This window comes from Lissotriton helveticus, chromosome 9 (genome assembly GCF_964261635.1).
Source record: "Lissotriton helveticus chromosome 9, aLisHel1.1, whole genome shotgun sequence".
Classification (NCBI taxonomy): Eukaryota; Metazoa; Chordata; class Amphibia; order Caudata; family Salamandridae; genus Lissotriton; species Lissotriton helveticus.
The window spans coordinates 832139140-832161723 of record NC_136070.1 but is presented as its reverse complement, the minus strand read 5'-3'; the positions used below and the strand labels follow the sequence as shown (position 1 = coordinate 832161723).

The following is a 22584-nucleotide window of genomic DNA, read 5'->3' as shown; positions in this document are numbered from 1 at the left end:
TTATGAAAAAATGACCTTAAAACAACCGGTTCACATTGAGGTGGAAGTCCGATGGCACTTTGGGGATAAAGGCTGGATTGGTGCGGAGCAAGACCAAGTCCTTGATAAACTGAAGAAAAGGCGGTTTAGTAGTAAACGCCTGTATGTCACTGACTCGCCGAGAGGAAGTGAGAGCCAGAAGTAGAGAAGTCTTCCAAGTAATGTATTTAAGATCGACTTTATGAATTGGCTCAAACGGGTGTTTCATTAGTTGTGCCAATACAATGTTCAAATGCCAGGGAGGAGGTGGTCGACGAATTGGTGGCAACATCTGAAAAAAACCTCTAAAAAATTGTTTAATGACTCTGGAAGAGTAAAGAGTTAGAGCCTTCTTGACAGAACTGTGAGATTGCTGCTAGAAAGACTTCTATGGTAGCAAACGAAAGGCCCGACTTTGCCAAGTGAAAAAAGAAAGGCAAAAGTTGCTCTGCCGTGGAATATATAGGATGTACTTGGGCATCATTGCACCATAGGCAGAATCTTTTCCATTTGAGTTTGTAGGTCTTCACAGTTGAAGCTGCTCTTGCGTTTGCCAGGACCTCTCTACAATCTGAAGGAATTTCCAAATTCAGAAATTCATAGTGCTCAGGTTCCAAGCCGCCAAGCATAGAGATGCTGGGTCGGGATGACAAACTTGGCCCTGATCCATGGTTAGAAGATTCGGAAGAGGGTGAAGAATGATTGGGTCGCACTGTGACAGAAGCAGGAGTTCCGTGAACCAGACTTGTCGAGGCCATCTGGGAGCTACTAGAATAACGTGACAGGGTTCCTTCCTCATTTTTCAAAGAACTCTGGGAACTAGAGGTATTGGTGGAAAAGAGTAGGCATATCTTTTCAACCAATTCATCAAAAAGACATTTCCGCATGGCTCTGGTTGGGGAAGCCAACTTGCACAGAACAGGCATTTGCGGTTCAGATGTGTTGCGAACAGATCCAGATGACCCCATACTTGAAAAATCTGATTCAGTGTGGGTTGATGTAATTCCCACTTGTCGTTGATTGTGGAAGACCTGCTCAGTGAATTTGCAAGATTGTTTGGCGCTCCCGGAACGTGCACTGCTGAAAGGACGACCTGATGTTGAATCGCCCAATCCCAAATCTGCTGAGCCTGATGGGACAGTAGGATGGATCTTGTGCCTCCTTGTTTGTTTATGTAGTGCATGCATGTTGTGTTGTCCGCTCGAACCAACACTGATGCTCCCTGTATGATGGAATGGAAAGCTTTTAGTGCTAGAAAAATGGCTAACAACTCTAGTAGATTGATGTGCCAGGTCTTTTGCTGAATGTTTCACTTTCCCTTTACTGTTAGCTCCTGAAGATGTGCACCCCAGCCTTCTAGAGAAGCATCTGTTGTGAGAGTGAAACTTGGAGCGTCCATTAGGAATGGACGGCCTGAAGAGACGTTCTTCTCGAGAGTCCACCACAAGAGACCTTTTTTCATTCGAGATGTGACTGACTAGATCGTTGAAGGTTCTGGAAACTTGAGCCCATTGTTTGTCCAACTCCTCCTGAATAGGTCTCGTCTTTACGGCTGTGAGGGACAAGAGGGTAGCAAGAGGACAACATCCCTGGGAAAGATTTCAACTGTCGGACAGAAGCGGACTCTTAATAGGAGGGAGGCTGCTAAGTTGCGAAGACACAGACGTCTTTCGTGCGACACAAAAGCTTTTGCTAGCTTGGTATCTAGAGTGGCTCCTAAGAGCAGTCTGTTTTCAGCATGGAGAAAATGAGACTGTAAGACCCAGGGACTGAAAGAGGGACCTGCAGATTTGAGTGCATTTGGAAGCCTGTTAGAATGACCGTGCCTTCAGCAGGCAGTCGTCTAGGTATGGGAAGATTTGCACTCCTTACAGGCGAAGGTAAGCTGCCACCGGTGCGAGGACTTTGGTGAACACATGGGGCGGAACAGAGGCCGAATGGAAGAACTTTGAATTGGAAGTCCTTCCCGGCTACTCTGAATCAAAGAAATCTTCTGTCTCTCCACAGAATTGGAAGATGAAAATATGTATCTTGGAGATCCAAAGTCGTCATATACTCTCCTTGAGATAGCAAAGGAAGACCTCCTGAATATTTTCGTCTGCACCTCTTGACGAAAAGACGTGGCCTTTAGCCAGCCCTGTCTCCTGAGAACTGCAGCACCAGCCAAAAGGCGGAAACCAGTGGAATACACATCTATAAAACAATCAATCATTTCAGAAGAAATCTTCTCTCCTTCATGAAGAATTTTCAATGCCTCTGCTTTAGAAGATTCTGGTATTACTTCTACTAGAGAGGAAATGTTCAACCACATTTGCCGGTCGTAATGAGCAAGGATAGCCATTGAATTGGCCGCACGAATTGTAGTTGCCGCCATAGTAGAAAGCTTTTTGCCTATAGCATCAAGGCGTCTACTTTCTCGGTCAGGTGGTGCAGATATCAGAGATGAAGGATTTCTAGACCGGCGTTGTGCTGCCTGAGTAATAATGGAATCAGGCTTTGTTTGAGAAATTAGACAAGCAGGTGTATTTGTAGGTGCCTTGTATGATTTAGGATTGAATTGGGGTTCTGCATGATTTTAAGTCTTTGCCAGATAAAATCGATGATGGGAATAGAACACACTTGTTTTTGAGGCTGTTCTTTAAAATCATATAAGACACAATCTTCTTCTGTTGTTGTCATAGGAAGTTGGAATATTTTTGCCGCTCTTTCCATGAGTAAATGAAAACCACCTATGTCTACTGGTGGAGAATCCAGAGGAGCTGGAGTAGGAGATGGCGTTTGAATTTGGTAGTTGTCCCATTCAGAAAGAATGGATCTGTCGTCCAGCTCACCCTCATCTCGGTCATTGTCATCATCATTAACATAGTCATTGTCCTCCTCTATGACCCGAGGAGTATCTTGAAGCAGAGTCTTGGCCCTCGACGCAGAAGGTGTGATTAATGGGTCTTTAGTAGGAAGAGGCTGAATAGGTGTTTGAGGTGCTGGAGAGGCCTGTACTGAACTCGGAGAACGGCGGTAGTAATCCAGCATGAATTGTTGATTTGAAATGAGTATAAATGGCATCTGTGCCATGAGAGGTTCTGGCTCAGGTTGCATGCCATAAGTAGAATAATCTTCTTCCTCTGGGTCTTTATCCTCAGAGTCCTGACATTTTATGAGAAGTTCAGAGGGACTGCGAGCAGCCCGGAATCTATCATCATCTTCAGAATCTTCATCATATGAAGAAAACTCAGCTGGAGGTTGAGAAGGAGTTTGAATTAGTGTATCCAAAGAAGAGTGTCGCCGCTGAAGTAGAGAACTTGAAGATTTCAATGGTACTAAATCCTTGGAAGCAGTCGTCGTCGAGGTCACCTTCGTCGAAGCCACCGTCGACAACGAAGAATGCGTTGACACCATCGACAAGGTCAAAGGCACCGTAGACGAAATAGGCCTCACCTTAATAGATACTAACGTAAACGGTAAAGATGCCGATGACAGGATCATAGCCGGCTTCATAGATGAAGATGTTGAAGACATTGACGTAGACGCGACGACGGGGGAAGCGACGACGAGCTCGTCGATGAGATGAGCAGTTTGAGGTTAAAAACTGCGTAGATGGAGTATTTGACGCCTAAGAGTCAGAAGTCAGATCTCGAGGGCGTAACAGGTGTGGCAAGACTCTGAGGGGGAAAACTCACCCCTCTTCAAGTTGAAGGTTGACCCATGTGATGTTTCTTCACCACTTTAGGTTTTGGAGACACCTTTTGATGGTCACTGGTTCTCTTCAAAAATTAAGAAGTCTTGACGGACGACATACTCTCCACATCTGAGAGAGGGCTCTCTGAAGTCTTCAACTTCTGTAGCCACAGAAGGAGACACCCTTCTCTGTCTTTCAGGGTCTTCTGAGAGAAGGTTCTACATATCTTACAATCCTTAACTTGGTGTTCAGGATATAGGCAATATATGCACTTTTTATGAGGATCTTCAGAATGAAGTCTGTTTTCCACAGGTTCCACATGGTCTGAAGAGTGACTTCTTGGTAGTAGACATCATAAAATTGGATTTCTGAAACGAAATGAGAAGAACATTGAGCAGAGCTCAGGGAGATTCCCTTCACACGACTTGCAGTAGAAAATCAGAGGGCCTGAGCCTCTGAGGAGAACATTCTAAGAGGGTGCTGACGCCTGGTTGGCCGGAATTTGGACCAAAACATAATGACTGATATATCATAGAAGTGTTATGTTGTCTATCTAGGGAAAACTATGTTTTTTTGCTTTCTTTATGTATATATGCTATATATGCTATATATATATATATATATGCTATATATGCTATATATATATATATATATGCTATATATATATATGCTATATATATATATATATATATATATATATATATATATATATACATATATATATATATATATATATATACATATATATATATATATATATATACATATATATATATAGCTACATTTTTCTGTTATGTACTGTGGGACTCCCACTTTGACGACGGGGAATATTGAAGCATGTGAATCTATGAAAGACACCCCAATACTGGAGAACTGGGTGTCTAAAAAGGAAGCAGGTTTTTTTACCCAAAAATCACTGAGGATACCGTATTTCTACACCATCCCTAAGATACACAAAACCTGAAACAACCACCAGGCCGCCCGATAGTTTCGAGCATAGGCTCTATACTAGAGCCCCTATCAAAATGTGCTGATGCTTTCCTCCGCCCACTAATTCAGATAACCAATACCTATTTGGAAAACACAAAAGCTGTACTCCAGTTGCTGCAGGATATAACTTTTTACCCTGAGAATCAACTACTACTAGGGCTCAATGTGGAAAGTTTGTACACGAGTTTACCCCACGATGAAACACTCATCATTGAGGAGATTCTTTTCTTGACCTCCTGGGCTTTCAAAACACCATGGAACCTTGTAATGGAGTGCATTTCCTTGGCCCTTACTAAGAATATCTTTTTATACGAGGACACACTCTACCTACGGAAACATGGGACCAGCATGGGGAGTACTTTCACTCCCAGCCTGGCTGGTCTCTACGTACACCATCTAGAGACCAGCAAAATCCTCCATGATGACAACCCTTTCCGCCATAACATCAAGACTTGGAGGAGGTATATTGACGATGTGCTGGTCATATGGGAAGGCGACGTTCTGTCGACCGAGGAGTTCATGAGATGGCTCAACCAGCAAAACAACTTTCTAAAATTCACCAACACTACATCACACGATGCCTTCCACCCTTTCCTTCCCTGTTAAACGACCCCCGTAATGCATCTGAGTGCAGAGCCGCGTAAGCCAATAGAGCCACGAACAGGAGCGCTCCAGAAAAAACAATCGGGACAGCGCTTTTACTCTCAGTGAAGAGTACATCTCCAGTGTGCGCTCTAGCTGAGACGCTTCGCGTTAATCCTCTTCTGGGTCAACTATGGAAGCCCGTTCTTGCAGCCACTAAACCATCATCACTTCTGAAGCATGAGATACTCAGAAAAGTCATTGTCGATCAGTATGAAACAAACGCTTCCGGAGCACACGTACTCATTACCCAGTGGCGGGAAACCGAGGCAATTAAGTATAATATAAATAAGAGCCCCTCCCGGCAAGACCACATCTACGGAGCCGCGAGGTGGGACGCTATAACATGGTAGTACCCTGGTACATGTAAGTACGGCATAGCCGCATCGAAGAGGCCATTCTGTGTTTTCTCGTTGGTAAGACAACGACAACCTACCTAATGCATTATTCTTGGTCTACAGAGTGCGATTAGCACCGGATCCCCCTCGATTTTATGCTCATGAGGCCACTGCCTTCATTCCAGCAAGTATATAATCGCTCATGACATTATTTTTTAGACTTTCACAATTGAATTACTTAAATCCACAGTCAAACCAAGACTATCTTTGGGCATATTTTGAGTAGTGTGTGCGTTTTATGTTAAATGTTTGTGCATCTTGTATTAGTCTTTTTTACAGGAAACAACACCACTCACTTTGCAGGTCATCATTGTTACATCTGGTGTGGTCTGTATACCTGATAGTTTTTAAAGATTTTGTTTCTTTTTCAGATTGTATTTAAGGAAATTTCTTATCGCAAACCATTCTGAGACCATAGTGTAGCATTCACAAATTTTTTATATTTCATATGTGTAAGGGTAGGGATCTGTGTACCCGTCCTGAAGAAGAAGCAGCATGCTTCTAACATGTTGACACAGACAGGTCTTGTACATTAACACAACATACCTCCGCCTCACACTTTTTAATAATACCGGCACCAATGAATATTAAAGTCTACTACTCCACAGGCGCTAGGTATTTTTTAACATTCACTAATCACTCACTCCTGACACTACCACTCACTCTATCTCACACCACACATTGTGGGAAATAACCTCAGTGCTCCTCCGTTTTCGCTGGTAGTAGCACGCCACGTTCCAGAGGGACGCAAAGACCCCAATAATGAAGCATGACACCAAGGGCTCTTTTGGTGTGTGAGGGGTATTTAAGAAACACGATGTGCTTCCAACCAATGTAGGAAACGCACATGGCCACTGTCCTCCATTGCAAGCCCTCATGGGTGAATGTTTTTGTTTATAAATAAAAGATCTGCAAAACCTACCAGTCTGGAATTTGGCCACAAAGCAACCAAGTCTGTCTATCCCGCAGGTGGAATTAAACATTCCGCCCACCCCTGCAAAAAACCTTCAAAGCAGCTAGTATTCTCAAAGGCATTTAGTTGGGGTACCAAGACACAACCCTCCTCGACATCCAAGAACAAACAGGGAGCTACCCAAGCATAACCCAAAATGGGGCTGCAAACACTAACATTTGAACAAATGTCCTTAGAAATTAAATCAGTCAGAACTGCCACTGCCTTCTGGTGCTCTACAGTGGAAAAACACACTAAAGATCTAGAACATTGCCTCAACACTGTGCCAGACTTGGACAAGATACGTGGCAGATTCTCAAACAACTTGTGGACTTGGAGGACATGTCACATTGCAACAATGTGCTTTTTATGGCATCCACAAAAAGAAAAGAAAAAAAGGACGACATGAGAGTTTCCAGTGCCACATGAAATCTGGGCTTTTTAATTTTAAGTTTGCCCCACTGTTAGAGTTTCATCTGGTGCACAGTATTACACCAAGACATATGGTGAAGAATCCATGACCAGCTCTCATAACTGCTTGCTTTTTAAAACTTGAACAGGAATAACACGTCACACATCCAGCTTGGAAACATGGACCCTTCTCTGTGGTTGGTCACACTGTGAACATCTCCAATGATTTTTCATTTGAATCAAACATGAACCATAAAGCTTTTCTTGAGCTGCACCCAAATCTCCACAGACAAGATGTGGATTACGGGATGTGTGGCCCCCCACAATGTGGTTTACTATTAATAACAAATTCATTGAATATTCAGAAACCTAAAGACATTGAGAGCTTTCATGACACCACAGATACTGTGGCAGACCATCTGAATTTAGGCACCAATTCAAGTGACTGCTAGGAACCAGCCTACACATACAACTCCCTACCACACCTCCCCTATTAAATAACCAACCCAGAAACAAAGAAGCACACCAATGACACTTAGGAACTGCTAATCTAACAGCAATAGTCTGCCGATAACCAAAAAGCATGAAATGAGAGAACCCTTGCAAATGCCCCTCCTAGGAGTACATGTGCCCATATCAATCGTCATCTTCTCTGAGGCGTTTTTTTCGCTGGCACTTTTGGAATGGCAACACACCTCCAAGGTTTTGCTCTGGAAAGACAGACAATGCCTGCCAATTACTTTTTACTATATGTTAATACTCCGATCTACATCCCCAAGCATCACTACAACAAGCACCACTACCACAGGTATCTGTGGACTTCCAAGTCATTGTTTAACTAGGACATGTAGCCCACTGTCTAATGAACAAACCCTATAGAGGTTCAGTTATACTCCCTCCCCCACACCACCGCTTTTCATCAATCACTGCCCACCCTGAATAAAGCAGAGAACCCACATTCTCTACTCATGACTCTTTGAGCCAACTCATACTTCTCAGCCTCTTTGAAAGACACTTAACTCTCATTGGATTCCGGACAAAATCAGCCTGACCCACTGATAAGGCTGAGATCCAACATGAGCTATAAGTCACAACTCCATGCCCAACCCAACACTCAAACATAAACCTAAACCTCTCATCATAATCTCCCTAAATGTAAACGGAACGTACTGCAATATTAATAGAAAATAAATCCTCTATCTTGCTTCTTAAAAACTGGACACAGTCCTACCGCCGGAGATTCGCCTATCACCTAGCATGACTTGGAAATTAAAACAATCTTCAATAAGCGAAGTTATTAGGTAGTGGGGAGAGGCGACTGCTCATGTTCCTGTGCCCTTGTCTTTGTCTGCTCCAAGAAGCATGGGGTGGTTATACTAGGGAGGTAATCCCTACTTAACATACTGCAGTGAACCTCGAACAAACCCATAAAGAGGGGTTTGTGTTCACAAAATTGCCACTATACGATGGATTGATCGGTCTATGCAGCCAAATTGTCATGGAACACATCGTTCTCATCTTTTGTAAGACCCTGCAAAATGTGTTTTCAATAAAATAGTAGATCTTGAGGACTGCTATCTGGGCCACAGATCCCTCCCTAGACAGGTCCAGCAAAATGGACTTCAACAACCCTAAAGGGAAGGCAGTCCTTCATGAGGTGGTGACAGACCACATGCATGTCAATGTTGGGAGAGTATTAAAGTGACCAAGAAAAACGATACCTTCCTAAAGTGTGCACAGAGCACATGATCCAAAATAGACTACATCCTTGTTTAACCCCTTCCATGCTTGTGACAGAACCACTCAGTCACGAGCCACGGGTGGCGTGTGCTCATGACGGAGTGGTTCCGTCATGCCGCGGCAGCTCCCCCCACGCGGCACTGATTCCCCACCTGTGCGGGCAAATTCACGAGTGGGAGGAGTCGTGACGGAACCACTCAGTCATAAGCACAGCCCGCCCGTGGCTCGTGACGGAGTGGTTCCGTCACCAGCATGGCGGCGCCGCGCGACCCTCCCTCCCCCGCCGCCCGCGGCGGAATTACCGCCGCGGCCGAGGAGTTAAGGATTCGTGCTGCGAAACACACCAGATAATGGGATCTTCAAGACTTAAGTATCATATCGCTCATCAATGTACTTGACCCTGTCTTGTGGAGGTCTGTCAACTCCAAAAGCTAGATGATAGTGAATGAATGCCTCCAAATATAGGATGCCTCAAAAACACTTCTAGAAGACTGTGGGCATATATGTTTGATAACAGTACACTGTACTGCAAAAAAACAGAACTGCACTTCAAAAGGTGGAATTGCTTTAACTCTTTACCTCTAAAGTTGAATAAACACTCATTCCTTTGAGGGGGCTCTATAATGAGCAGAGGGAGGAGATGGGAGGTTTCGAGTGGCACAACTGAAAAAGAGACTAATCAGCGATGCCAGCCATACATGATAGCCAATGAGTTGTACAACACAACCACAGAACACATCAAAGAAGACGGCTTCTTTAAAATATAAAAATCTATAACTAACGGCCCATGCATAATGTCCAAAGAAATTGAATTTCTATCCAGTCTGGTGATGACTACTCTCTCAGATGATGAAATGGTCCACCTAAAAGGAAATCACCTCTGCCATCAGTCACTTATTGTATAATAAATTTTGACTTAAGGAATGTGTTATACAAGTTGAGCAGAACACAGGCGGTGGACGTCTGCAAGGAAAGTGAAACAGAAGTTCACCATGCTTCACATCCAATAAAGCACTTATCCCTGTATTGCCAAAACCTAACAAGCATTAGCAGAGCCAATAGGTCTCGCCTTTGGGACGTTATAAGTGTTTAGCGAGAGGTATTGGCAATGTTTTTAAGGTATGTTATAGAGCAATGTGTTCTTATATATTTACTGTAATAACTATGGTAGCAACCATGGTGTTTATTTACAAGGCAGTAAACCATAGAGTTTATTAACTAGCCCCTTGTGCTACTGGTGCTTCTGATTTTATATGTGCAAAAGTGACGTACCGGTAGCGCAAGGGCCTTGTAAATAAGCCCTTGTGTGTTTTAAGTAAAGCGGGTAGGGAGTAATAAACCAAACGTGGTGATTTTTCGATTATTGTAGAGGCCTGTACAACCGCAGTTCCAGGGCTTATTCGCGATGTTACAACAGTTGTCCTATACAAGCTGTGGTAGCAGATCACACATGCAGTATGCGATCCGTGTGCCCTGGGAACACTTATTGCTAATGATGTAGGGAGTAGCGAGGGAGATGGGAATTATAACAACAGTAACATGCCAGGGTGAATGAGTGCAGGAAGTTGCAGGAGGGGGTGGGCAACGGTGCAAACGGTGTCCCAACGCGGAGAGTAGGGAAGGGGTTGGAAAAGAGCCGGTAGCCAGTGCCGAGAGCCTGTATCACTCAGAGAAAGGCAGATACCATGAGCTACAGGCAGCCCAGGGTCTGTGGCAGGCAGAGGAAGCCGGACGTGCACTCTGCGGTATAACGACCTGCCGAGGGGGCATCGGGAGGGGGCGCAAGGGAGTAATAAATAAACACAAACAAAAAAAGCCGACCTCATGAGAACATTCAATGAATGCAAAGAAATAAGGTCCAATGTATGACCAGCCCTATGAGTGCGGCAGTTTACACATTGTCCAGATTGAAGTCCTACAGCGTGCTCACAAACTGCTTAGGAGTAGGGTAACTCGGGTCATCAATGTGCAGATTAAAATTACCCAAGACCAAGAAATGAGAATGCAGTATATAAAGTTGGCCAAGCAGGTCTGAAAGCAGACGAAGGAACTCAGTGGAGTGGTTAGGAGGTTTTTATATTAATGCTAGCCAGGATAAAGCCGGATTCAACATAATAGAAAAAGCAAGACCTTCAATGAGACCACAATCTTTCAGCTTCTAAGTAGTGCTTACCATAGTGTGTCTGCACACAACCGCTGTCCCCTCTCCCTTCCGATCTGTTCACTTATAAGGTCCTAAAGGCGAGACCCATTGGGTATGCCAATGCTTGTTTATTTGAGAAATTGAGACGTACTGGGAAAGAAACCATGAAGGAATGGCTGAAATGGCTTATATGTAAATGGAAAAGAAAAAAAAGATCGGAAAGAACCATGAATAACGAGACAGAAAAAATAAATGGATGGGTATGGAGGCACGAAAAAAATGATGTAAGTAAATAAAGTAACCCAAGATAAATGTATGGTAGCAAGTAATAGAAGCAAAGAATGAAAGAAGAAAGCAAACAAGTTAGAAAGGCAGCAAGTAGGGCAGGACCCAGGGAAAGGAGAGCAATGGATGAAATGGAAGAAAGAAACAGGAAGGAAGGGGTGTTAGTGAAAAAAGGACGTAGAAATGGCGGCGATGCATAAAGGAAGGATTAAAAGAAGAGGGGAAGGAATAGAAGCAAATAAGAAACGGCCACTGCAGAAGGCGGGACTGCGAGTCCCAGTGGACAGTGCGGCACCCAACCGGCCCCACCTGGAGACTCTTCCCGCCCCGCCTCCAGAGCCCTCTTCACGACTCGCGGCCCCCGCTCTGCGGGAGCCGCTCGCAGTCGAGGCGAGAGGGCAGAGGTGTGACACAGTTTCCCTGGCATTGTGAGGATACCTGAACGGCGCTTTGGGGGAGATTAACTACGGCCACTGCAGAAGGCGGGACTGCGAGTCCCAGTGGACAGTGCGGCACCCAACCGGCCGCACCTGGAGACTCTTCCCGCCCCGCCTACTCCTATATAGTTCCTCCCTACATTGCGCACGCGGGACGCGCGCGGGTCGGCGCCGGGCGAAGCCCGGGCCAAGGGCGGGCCCGCTGTAGCCCGTTCGAGCCCGGAAGAGACCGGACCGGGCCACCTCTCTTGGTCCCCCTGTGACTGATCGTGAATGCTTGGGCGGGAATAAGACAGTTTTCCATGAACATGGCAACAAGGGAGACCAGAAACAAACCACTAGTATTATCTACCAAGGCTACAGGTACATTGGATGTTTTTTTCATTAAGCTCAATACAGCAGTAAATAATAGCATGACATCCCCAGAAGATCAGTCTGTGGAAGGGTCTGACTTATCACCATGTCTAACTATGATTGTCAAAACTCCAGACACTGAGAGCACCCCCCATTTTTCTCTTTTGGATAGTATAGACCAAACTATAGAATCTGTTCTACAGCAGCTGCGGACCCCTTCGAACCCACGTAGAGATTCCTGTTCTATACCATGTGAGGTCTACATTTCTCTAACACCCAACCCAGCCACCACCGTGGATGAGGGCAGTGACTTAAATGCAGCACATTCACGGGGACTTCGGGAGGGTGCAGTTCCAAAGAGAAAAAGAACTAGACAGCCGCAGGGCAAAAAAAGGACAAAACTGGATCAAAGCCCTAATCTTATTGGCACTGGGCCTGAAACGACGGATCATCCTGCTACCGTGATGGTTCCTGAAACGGCAAGCTTAATGCACCCTGTTGATGCGCAGACGAACGCATCGGCTGGCCCATTTATATTGGGTGAAGGGTCCGGTGGCGCAAGGGCACAGTCTATTGATTTTATTATAGATGCTGTTAAGAAACTTCTAGATCCCCTGTTGGCCAGGCTTGATTATATTGACATTAGACTACAAGCTCTAGAAGTAGCGACCGGGGGGATGGAGGATCAGCTAAGGACTCTGACAAGCGCCCAAGGTACAACCGTGATGAGCATGGGGTCTCTTTCCTCCCTTAGTGCTTCTAGTACTCCAATAGTGAGGAAGACCACGGCCCCCTCCAGTGACAGTGTATCTATGGTGACTACACCCAATTCCAATCCAACACCCCCACAAAGGCAACTCCCTCCCGTGCCTTTAGTGCGGAAGTCAAAGTTGCCTATTACAGCGCCCACCCAGAGGAAAGAAAAGACGCCCATTAGGGTGGACGATCGCCCGCGACGGGTAGCTAATAGTTCAAAGCGCCCAAATATAGTTAACTTACCTCCAGAGGCGGCAGCTCATACCGTGACCTTGATTAGGGTCCCTGAGCTTCCCGACTGTACAGGAACCCTTTGATTCACTTAGAAACAAAGTCACCAGCTGGCTGAACATTCATAGGCCACTCCCACCTAACATGAGAGGGGAAATATTGATGGTCAGGAGGGTTCCCTGGGTAGGACATACTGTAAAGAAAATTGGGGGCGATTGTGTTTTGGTAAGTTTTAAGAACCCTAACATTGTTTCTCACATTTGCAATTGGCTGGGGAGCCCAGAAAATTCATCCATACAGCTAGTACCGCTGTCCTTTTTCTACCCAAGAAACAGCAACCCGCATTTGGGAGGGAATGACGGCTGGACTAGGGTGGGCTTTGCCATTGACGGTACAAGATATAGGCCCCGACGTCAGGAAACAATAATGCAGAGCAACTTTACCCATGTCAATAGGTATATCTGCCTCGATCAGGTTGACTGACTTTCACGGGTTGAATCTCCTGGGGAGGGGGCGGTTGTCCACACAGATCGTACATATCTTGCCACCACGTCGGTTGGCACTGATGTACCAGGAATCTATCACCAATCACGCCACCCCCAGAAACAATAGATACCGAGCCTCGGGTGGGACCAACATCTGTGGAAGGGGCATTAGTCACCCATCAAGATCTGGGTCGAACGAGTGCTAAGGGAAATCCACCAAGCTCCGGGCCAAAAAGGATGAAGGTACTATCATGGAACCTCGCGGGCATGGCTAATAAAATAGCTCCTGTACCACCACTGAAGAGTCTATTTACCACCAATACCTTGGCCCCTCCCGCCAATTCTCCCCCGATGTCATCCCTAGGAGGTCTAACATCTCAAGCCTCAACCGACCTGGGGTTTTCAGTGGAGCGAATAACATCAGATAGGCCGACATCACTACCCACAGACAGCAGTGTTGAGAGGATAAGGAGTATGGAACCCAAGCCACCCCTAAGATCCAGGAAAGTCCTTTCCTGGAATGTTGCTGGCATCGCCAACAAAATAGATTCCAATGAATGGTGTTCTCTAGTCGTAAAAAATGATATCTGTCTTTTCCAGGAGACTTGGGCTAGGGAACCGCTCCCCTGGGTAGGATACGCAACCTTTTACATCCATGCTTGGTAGAATGGGAAAGGGAGGCCCTCTGGCGGACTCGCGATCTGGGTGGCTAGCCACATTGGCTGTAGAGCAGAGAAAATACCAACTCTCTTGGAGGACATTCAATGCGTCCTGTCAAACCCCCAATCCAAAATCTTGGTTGCCTTTAGCAGTCCAGATTATGTCTCTGACCCTGAATTTTGCTCTGAGGGCCTGTAATGGGCGTACTCCATCCGATACTCCCTCGTTGTGCACCTTTAATAGGAAGGGCCACGAATCGCACCTGGACTACATTTTTGTAGATACAAGCTTGTGGTCCAAGGTTCAGGACTTCAGGGTAATCAAAAGGTCAGATAGTGACCATAATGCCCTCTGCCTAGATATGGTACATCCTGCCACCGAAGAACGGTTGGCAATTGCAGCTCAAAGTGATGAGACAGGGGACTTGGTTCTAACCAATAACAGACGCAGGGTGAGATGGGGGAAACTAGTAAGCTCAACTGAGTCTATTGCAAAAATGTATGAGCTGGTACTCCCAAAGTTTGTCGAAGTGGACGAACTAATCAGTAAACCCATAACCACTGACTTTAACCAGAAACTCGCCCAAATTAACGCAGACCTAGTGGGGAGCTTAAGAGATGTCCTTTTCCCTGAGGTGGTGACCAAAAAGAAGAGGACAGTTACTTCAGCTTGGTACAATGGTATTTGTAAAAAGTTGAAAACCGAGCTGATTTCTATGATAAAGTCTGGTACCAGCAGGGACAATGTAGCCGTTGTGAGACGTAAATATAGGGAAGCAATTGCCCAGGCAAAATCTGAATGGGACTGGGAGAGATGGCAAGACCTATCTCTGGCATTGGAAACCAGGGATCTAAGAAAATTCTGGGCCCTTGTCACCACAGGTACAGGTGAACCCAAAGCAGCAGTCGAGCCAAAAATCGCTGCCACTGTTTGGGAATCACACTTTAGTAAACTGTACCAAGATACCACTGAATTCGCCAATGAGCCAGTCCTTGCCACCCCACCTGAGCCTGTTGATAAACTAGATTTTACACTGGGGGAAGTACTGAATGCAATGGAGAGGCTGGCGCTGGGGAAGGCCCCTGGTCTCGACAAAATTCCAGGAGATTTGTTACGATTCCACTCTGAGATTTGGGGCTCGTATTTTTTAATTATATTCAATTCTATCCTGGGAGGGATGGAGATCCCTTGTACTTGGCTGGGGGCAGAGATAGTACCGATTTTCAAAAAGGGCTCTCCTCTGCTCCCAGCCAACTACAGGACGATCAGTCTCATAGACGTAGCCCAAAAGCTTTTCGCTCGCCTTCTCCTGGATCATCTCCTTGATTGGATGGAGGACAACGCGATCCTCATCCCCCTTCAGGCGGGCTTCAGAAAAAACACGTCCACAATGGATCAGATTTTCCGCCTCGTTCTTCTCTACTGGAAAACAGTGGGGATCGGGGGGGGGGGGGGAGTCTGTACATGGTGTTTGTGGATCTGAGGTCCGCCTTTGATTTGGTGCCCCGAAAGAAGCTCTGGGTGGTTTTAAAGGACTTGGGTGTACCTCCACAACTGCTCCAGGCCATAATTAGGCTCCATGATGGCAATTTTGCCCAGGTTAGGTGCGGGAGGGATGGAGTGTTGTCCTCTAGGTTTCCGGTTCTCAGGGGGGTAAGACAGGGTTGCGTTCTTGCGCCGACCCTGTTTTGCCTCTTTGTTAACGGCGTCATATCCCATCTTGACAGTGCTAGGGACAACGATGCACCTAGGTTGGCAGGCAGGAGGGTTCCGGCTATTATGTTTGCCGATGATACCCTCCTGCTTTCCAAATCCCCGATGGGGATCCAACGAATACTAGATGGGTTTGGGGATTTCTGCAGGACTCATGGCCTGGAGATTAATGCAGAAAAAAACAAATTCATGGTGTTTAATACCTCCACAACAAGGCCCAACCCAACCCTGGGATCCGAGAGGCTTGAAAGGGTCAGAACGTTTCAGTATCTGGGGTAACTTTAGACGAAAATCTATCCTGGGGGCCACAGATAGCCAGATCCCGCTCAAAGTTATCCCAGATGGCGGGAGCAATTCTAAAGGTAACAAACTCATCAACCTTTAAGCCTATCAGCCCAGCCTTAGAAATGTACAAAACACATGCCAGACCTGCCTCCTCTTATGGTGGTGAGCTGTGGGGCCACAAGGCTGGGCCAGATCTTGTTAAGGTAGAAAACAACTTCCTTAGACGCCTGTTGGCCCTTCCCCAAGGCACACCCTTGTTACCCTTGAGACTAGATCTAGGGCTCCCTTCAATAGGGGAGGAATTGGCATTAAAACCACTGAGTTTCTGGCACAGGCTTTAGTCTACTGGTGAACTTTCCCACTACAGGCAAGATCTTAGGCATGTTCTGAACCTTACCTATTCTGATAGAATTCCTTGGCTGGCTTATGTCAAACGAGAATTCTACCGCCTGGGTCTGCCTGAGATGTGGGAGGATCCTGAAAGAAGCTCCCTTGGGATGGCTCGTAAAAGGCTTGTCAAGATCTACAAGGACAAAAGACTAGCCTCGCTCGTGTGTGCATCCACAGTTGGCCCCCTAACTGATAAATTTTTGGACACCAAAAATTCATTTCATTTTGAAGGTTTTATGGACATTATCTACCCTCTTAAGGCAAGGAAACTGTTTATCCAATGGAGGCTGGGTACCTTGCCCCTTAAAACTTTCACTAGCAAATGGTCGACGCTGAATGATAAAATCTGCCCTGGGTGTAGTGAGTATGAGGAGGACGAACCACATGTGTTATTTTTCTGCCCTGCCTACATGAGACCGAGAAAATATTGGCTTTTACCACTATGTAGGAATTTGGGCATTAGAAACTACTTGCACTCACTCAGAATCCTGAAGACAAGTACTCTGGATCACATAGTTTTTGCAGTTGCTAAATATCTAATGGCTTTGTGGCAGATAAGGGGGAAAATGCTAAAGAGCTAATGTTACGCTATATGTGCAATGAAATGTAAATGAACCATAGTTAACCTTTTATTCACGTCCAAGATTGTCAGGAAAATGACCACGATGTATGGTGCACCCCGCCCAGTTTTTACTGTATGTTTTATGTCTTTTAAATGTATAACTGAATCTTTTATGGTCTCAAATGGCCGAAATCAAGAATTTTTGGATTGGATTGGAAATAAGAAAGAAAAGAAGAAAGGAAAGAGGGCAGAAAGGACACAGAGAAGGAGAATATTGGAATAGATTAAGAGTATGGGAAAAGAAAGGAGAATGCAACCACAAAAAGCCCGATTTAGCACGAGGCCAGGGTGCACAGGCCGTGATCTAGTGCTTTCTTGTGTTACATCTGTCATCAAAAAGAAAACCCTAGAATATAATCCAAAGCCATAGGGTGGCTCAAAAATAAAAATGTAACTTCATCAAAAGGTACACATATCATGCCTGGAAAAATAATGTATGTCATTCATGCTGACACATGCACATTGTTTGCGCTTATTTACACCAGCATACGTTGTGCTTCTCTGCATCACTTTAGTTTATGTGGTTCTGTGAGGAATTCTAGGGGTGATTTTGCTGTTCTCGCCTTGTGGCTCTCCCTTCTCATGGATTATCATGGGTTTGGCACTATAAAACAGTGTTTAGTTCGGCGGTCTCTTGAGAAGTGCTGGTACTCTCTCGCAGAATACAAAAGTGCTGGTACTCAGTACCAGACAGTACTGGCCCATTTAAAGCGCTATATAAAACAAGTTTTTATTATACAGTATAATAAGAACTTGTTTTATATAGTGCTTCATTCCACACTTCTGAGCGCTGTAAATGGCAGGTGTTATTGTAACCAAGTTTAGCGGTTATAGACTGAAAAGAGCACTGGGTGCAGCCTACTCCAGCCGGGTAGTTTACATAATCGGCTCATATGTGCCACAGAACAATTTTTACGAGCACATCAACACGTTTCCTTTAGACAAATCAAATTATTGCCGATTGGCAGTAGTGTGTGCCCGCCGGCTGACATCTGGGGGGAGGGTAAGCGGTTTTCAAGCACTTGTGCTTGCAGGAGCGAGGAGCGGCAGGTGCGGCCATGCCAATTGAAAACATATTGTTGGCGCGCTGCTGCTTGCTTCCGCAAGGTGAATGCCAGTACAAGCATGAGTGCTTGACAAGAGCTGGCTGACCAATTTCTAAATGTCACCTCCTAGTGCAGCACACGCGCGCTGCCTTGGGGAGACCTAAAAAGGGCATTCCTATTGTGCCAGCCACAGACAGCTGCTGCTAATTGCTTACTAGAAGATCCTGAGGAAACGCTGTCTGATCTACATAGGTATCTGAATAGAGGTCATAACAGTGAATTTTGTAACAAATACATATGAAGTACTAACCACTTGTACATTACTGCATTAGCAATGGAAATATCTTTGACAGACTACTCATATGTAATGAACAATTGTTCCCTCCGTTGAAATTCCACAAAAAGACTTGTAAGTCCATAACTTGATGAATGTGAAATGTCGATAATCCTAATTACAATTCTAAGCTGGGTCTCAGGCACAACATTCTCCTTATGAAACTAAGAAAGGGTCCTTTACTGGTGGTACCCGTAACAAAGCCCCTCGCATAACTGATGCTATGGCTAGCAACAGCATTATCGTTTTATACTGGTGTACCCATGAGACTTGCAAGTAACATTTTGAGCTAGAAGGTCTAATGGATAAAATGTTCTTGTGCCACTCATATGGTCTTTAACTCCAAAACCTTAAAGAAAGATACAATATTTTGTGCTTTCTTGCAAATTGAAAAAAAAAATCAAAAGACGTCCCCTTAATGAGATGTATAGTAATCCTCAATCTTCAAAAAAAGTAGATATGATGATCTCCTTAGCTTTATTATGTAATGAAATGAAAGCTTAATTTAAAAAACAATACACAAATCCATTACATTTTGCACACAACCATGTAGTTTGTTTTCCCAAAACTAGCCTCTCAAGTAAATGCTGTTACCTATTACATGCATGTGACCCATTTTGTTAGCAATTGATCTATCTTTATCCATGACAGGCTATATGGCTGTAGAAGGCCCCAATTTAGTCACATGTGCATACTGCCAATGGTTATTGGATAAATACACAAATCCTTTTTTTTGCTAGGAAATTCATCTTATTTAACACCGGGTGGTGCCTGGTCTGAGTGTAATGTGTAAATATATATATATATATATATATATATATATATATATATATATATATATATATATATATATATATATATATATATATATATATATATCAACCTGCTGCCTATGCCATTTGATACTTACTTTGTGCCTCCACCAGTTCAGCCTGCATGTTGTAAGGAACAAGAGGTTCTGGGAGCTCGGAGAAGAAGCTTTTCATGGCTCCGGCCACTGCATTCACTGTGAAATCCTTCTCCACGAAGTCTAGATTGTGATCTTAAAATAAGAGAACATTTACAATCAATCGTCTTGAAAAAGTGTTTAATAGCAACGTCAAACTAGTGTGTTTCTGTGTACTATCATTTAAAAAGATACTGCAGCTATATGCACACAGGGATATCTCACTGTTCTTAATAAGAGTATTTACCTACGATTGTCGTTATAAAGGGTCTCAATGGAAGCAACAATGTATTCTAACGAAAAACATGAACAATTCTGGCTTTAAAATAGGTGTATAATATTACCATTTTATTTTGCGATTTGGCCTTAACTACTATAGTGAAAATGTTTCTAGAAAAGAAAGATGAACATCCAACAAATTTAATGGTCTGGCCTGCAAAAGTGCAGCTAGCGACTCTGGTTATTTAATACCTCTCTACATAAATGCAACAATGTAAATTTACGAGAACACTTACCTTGATCAAACTGTCGCTGTAGGCTCTCCATTTCGCTTCTATTTCCGCTAACCCGATATATACCTTCAGTGAGGATACCTATAGTACAGGATAGTCACAATTCAGTCTTAAGATCAGCAAAGCAATAAGACAGCAAGAGCCAGTTGATGAGTGTTGTGTGTAGAGTCTGCAACACCATCAAAGAAATAGCTTTCCAGGTTAAGAACTAATGTGCAGGAAAATATAGGAATGTGAGACATTAACATCTGAGCTGGAGGAATGCCAAATGCAGAAGAATCAAGGAAAGTTGAGGGGGCACGGCTTATAAGTACTTTACAAGACATTCATCAAGAAGAATTGATGTAGAGGTCGAGTTAAATTCGAAATCTGGACCTGTACGTGCTAAAGATAAATTGTACTTAATAAAGAGTACTCTGAAGATTAAAACTATCCTATATCTTGCTCTTATATTTTATTGTCCTCAGCATTTGCCATAACAAAATACATTTTGAGACATACAAACATGATAATGAATATGCTACTTACCAGTATGCATCTGTTCTTGGCATGTAGGGCTGCTAACATTCATATCTTAGCATTAGATCGCCGCCTAGTGTTGGGCTCGGATGATTGCACATTGTTGTCCTGGAAGAGTCTTCGAAGTATCCTGAGATAGGTGGCTCCTCCCCTGGACTACAGTGCGCATGGGCATCGGCTCCATCCCCAGATTGTTTTTCGCCATTGTGGCAGGAGATGGAGTGAAAGTGTAAAGGATGTCCATGCTAATGAATAAATACAATAGTATATCTGCAGCTGCGACAGGCACCGGGGAGGAGGGCGGGCGATATGAATGTTAGCAGCCCTACATGCCAAGAACAGATGCATACTGGTAAGTAGCATATTCAGTTCGAGGCATGTGGGCTGCTAAATTCATATCTTAGCATAGAATACATAGCAGTCCCTCCATCAGCGGCGGTTGCCCGTGCCAGCTGCAGAAACCTGAAAAAGTGTCTTGAGAACAGCCTGTCCTACAGCTGCTTGCTGCTTGGAATGCACATCAACACAGTAGTGTTTTGTGAAGGTATGTGGTGTGACCCACGTGGCTGCTCTGCAAATATCCTCTAAAGGAATGTTCCCTAGGAAAGCCATGGATGCCCCCAGTTTGCGCGTGGAGTGCGCTCTGGGGGGTATTGTTAAAGTGCGCTTGGCTTTCTGATAACATATCTGGATGCACTTAACAATCCACCTGGCTATCCCTGCTTTAGAAATTGGGTTGCCTTTGTGTTGTGGTGCGAAGGCAACAAAGAGTTGTTTTGTCTTTCTAAAGGGTTGTGTTCTGTCTATGTAGTACATCAACGCCCTCCGTACATCTAAGGTATGGAGCATTCTTTCCGCCACCGTTTGCGGGTTTTGAAAGAATGCTGGCAAGTCAATAGTTTGATTAAGATGAAACTGTGACACCACCTTAGGAAGGAATTTAGGGTTAGTGCGTAGCACCACCCTATTTGGGTGAATTTGAATGAACGGCTCTTGTATGGTGAGCGCTTGCAGCTCACTGACACGCCTCAGAGACGTAATAGCTATCAGAAAGGCCACTTTCCACGTAAGGAATTGGAGCTCACACGAGTGCAGTGGCTCAAATGGTGGCCCCATCAGTCTGGTGAGAACGACGTTGAGGTTCCACACCGGAGCTGGTGGAGTTCTTGGGGGAATGACTCTCTTCAGACCTTCAAGGAAGGCTTTAATGGCGGGCACCCTGAAGACAGAGAGGTGCTGCCTGTTCTGAAGATAAGCCGCTATGGCCGAGAGATGTATCCTAATGGAAGTGTACGCCAGATTGCACTTGTAGAGATGTAACAGATAACAGATGATGTTGGGAATAGATGCATCTAGCGGGTTGATGTCATTGGACGTACAGTAGATGACAAAACGCTTCCACTTAGCAGCATAGCATGCTCTAGTAGTAGGTTTCCTCGCCTCCTTGATGATACTCATGCATTCTGGAGGTAGGTTAAGGTATCCAAACTCTAGGACTTCAGGAGCCAGATCGCCAGGTTGAGCTGTCGTGGATCTGGATGCTGAATGTCTCCATGGTTCTGCGTCAAAAGACTGGGTGTGAGGCGCAGGCTTTGATGCGGCACCACCGAGAGTTCGAGGAACGTGGTGTACCAAGCTTGGCGCGCCCACGTTGGAGCAACCAGGACGAGAGTCATGGAGTGCTGCCTTAGCTTTCGTGCGACCAGCGGTATTAGAGGGGCTGGCGGAAAAGCGTATGCAAATTTGCCTGACCAGTTCATCCATATCGCATTCCCCTGCGACTGTGGGTGAGGGAACCTGGCGGCAAAGAGTCGGCATTTTGCGTTCTCCTTTGTTGCGAACAGGTCTATCTCCGGATGACCCCACTTTTGGAAGAACGGGTGGAGAACAGAAGGGTGTATCTCCCACTCGTGCATCTGATGGCTGTATCTGCTGAGCAGATCCGCCATCTGATTGTCCTTGCCCGGGAGGTGTTCTGCCATGAGGAAGATGTTCCTCTGAATGGCCCACTTCCACATGCTCTGAGCCAGATGAGACAG

The 22584-nt window shown here is 45.0% G+C and overlaps 1 protein-coding gene across 1 annotated transcript in view; it reads right to left on the bottom strand.

Annotated features, from left to right (window-relative positions):
- ARHGAP35 (Rho GTPase activating protein 35) overlaps positions 1 to 22584 on the bottom strand; it is a 538348-nt gene that overhangs the window by 45633 nt on the left and 470131 nt on the right. The window contains exons 4-5 of the mRNA XM_078661000.1: positions 20030 to 20107; positions 19479 to 19610 (exon numbers count right to left, since the gene is read on the bottom strand). Coding sequence (XP_078517126.1) covers positions 19479 to 19610; positions 20030 to 20107 — 210 coding nt within the window. The remainder of the gene's footprint in view (positions 1 to 19478; positions 19611 to 20029; positions 20108 to 22584) is intronic.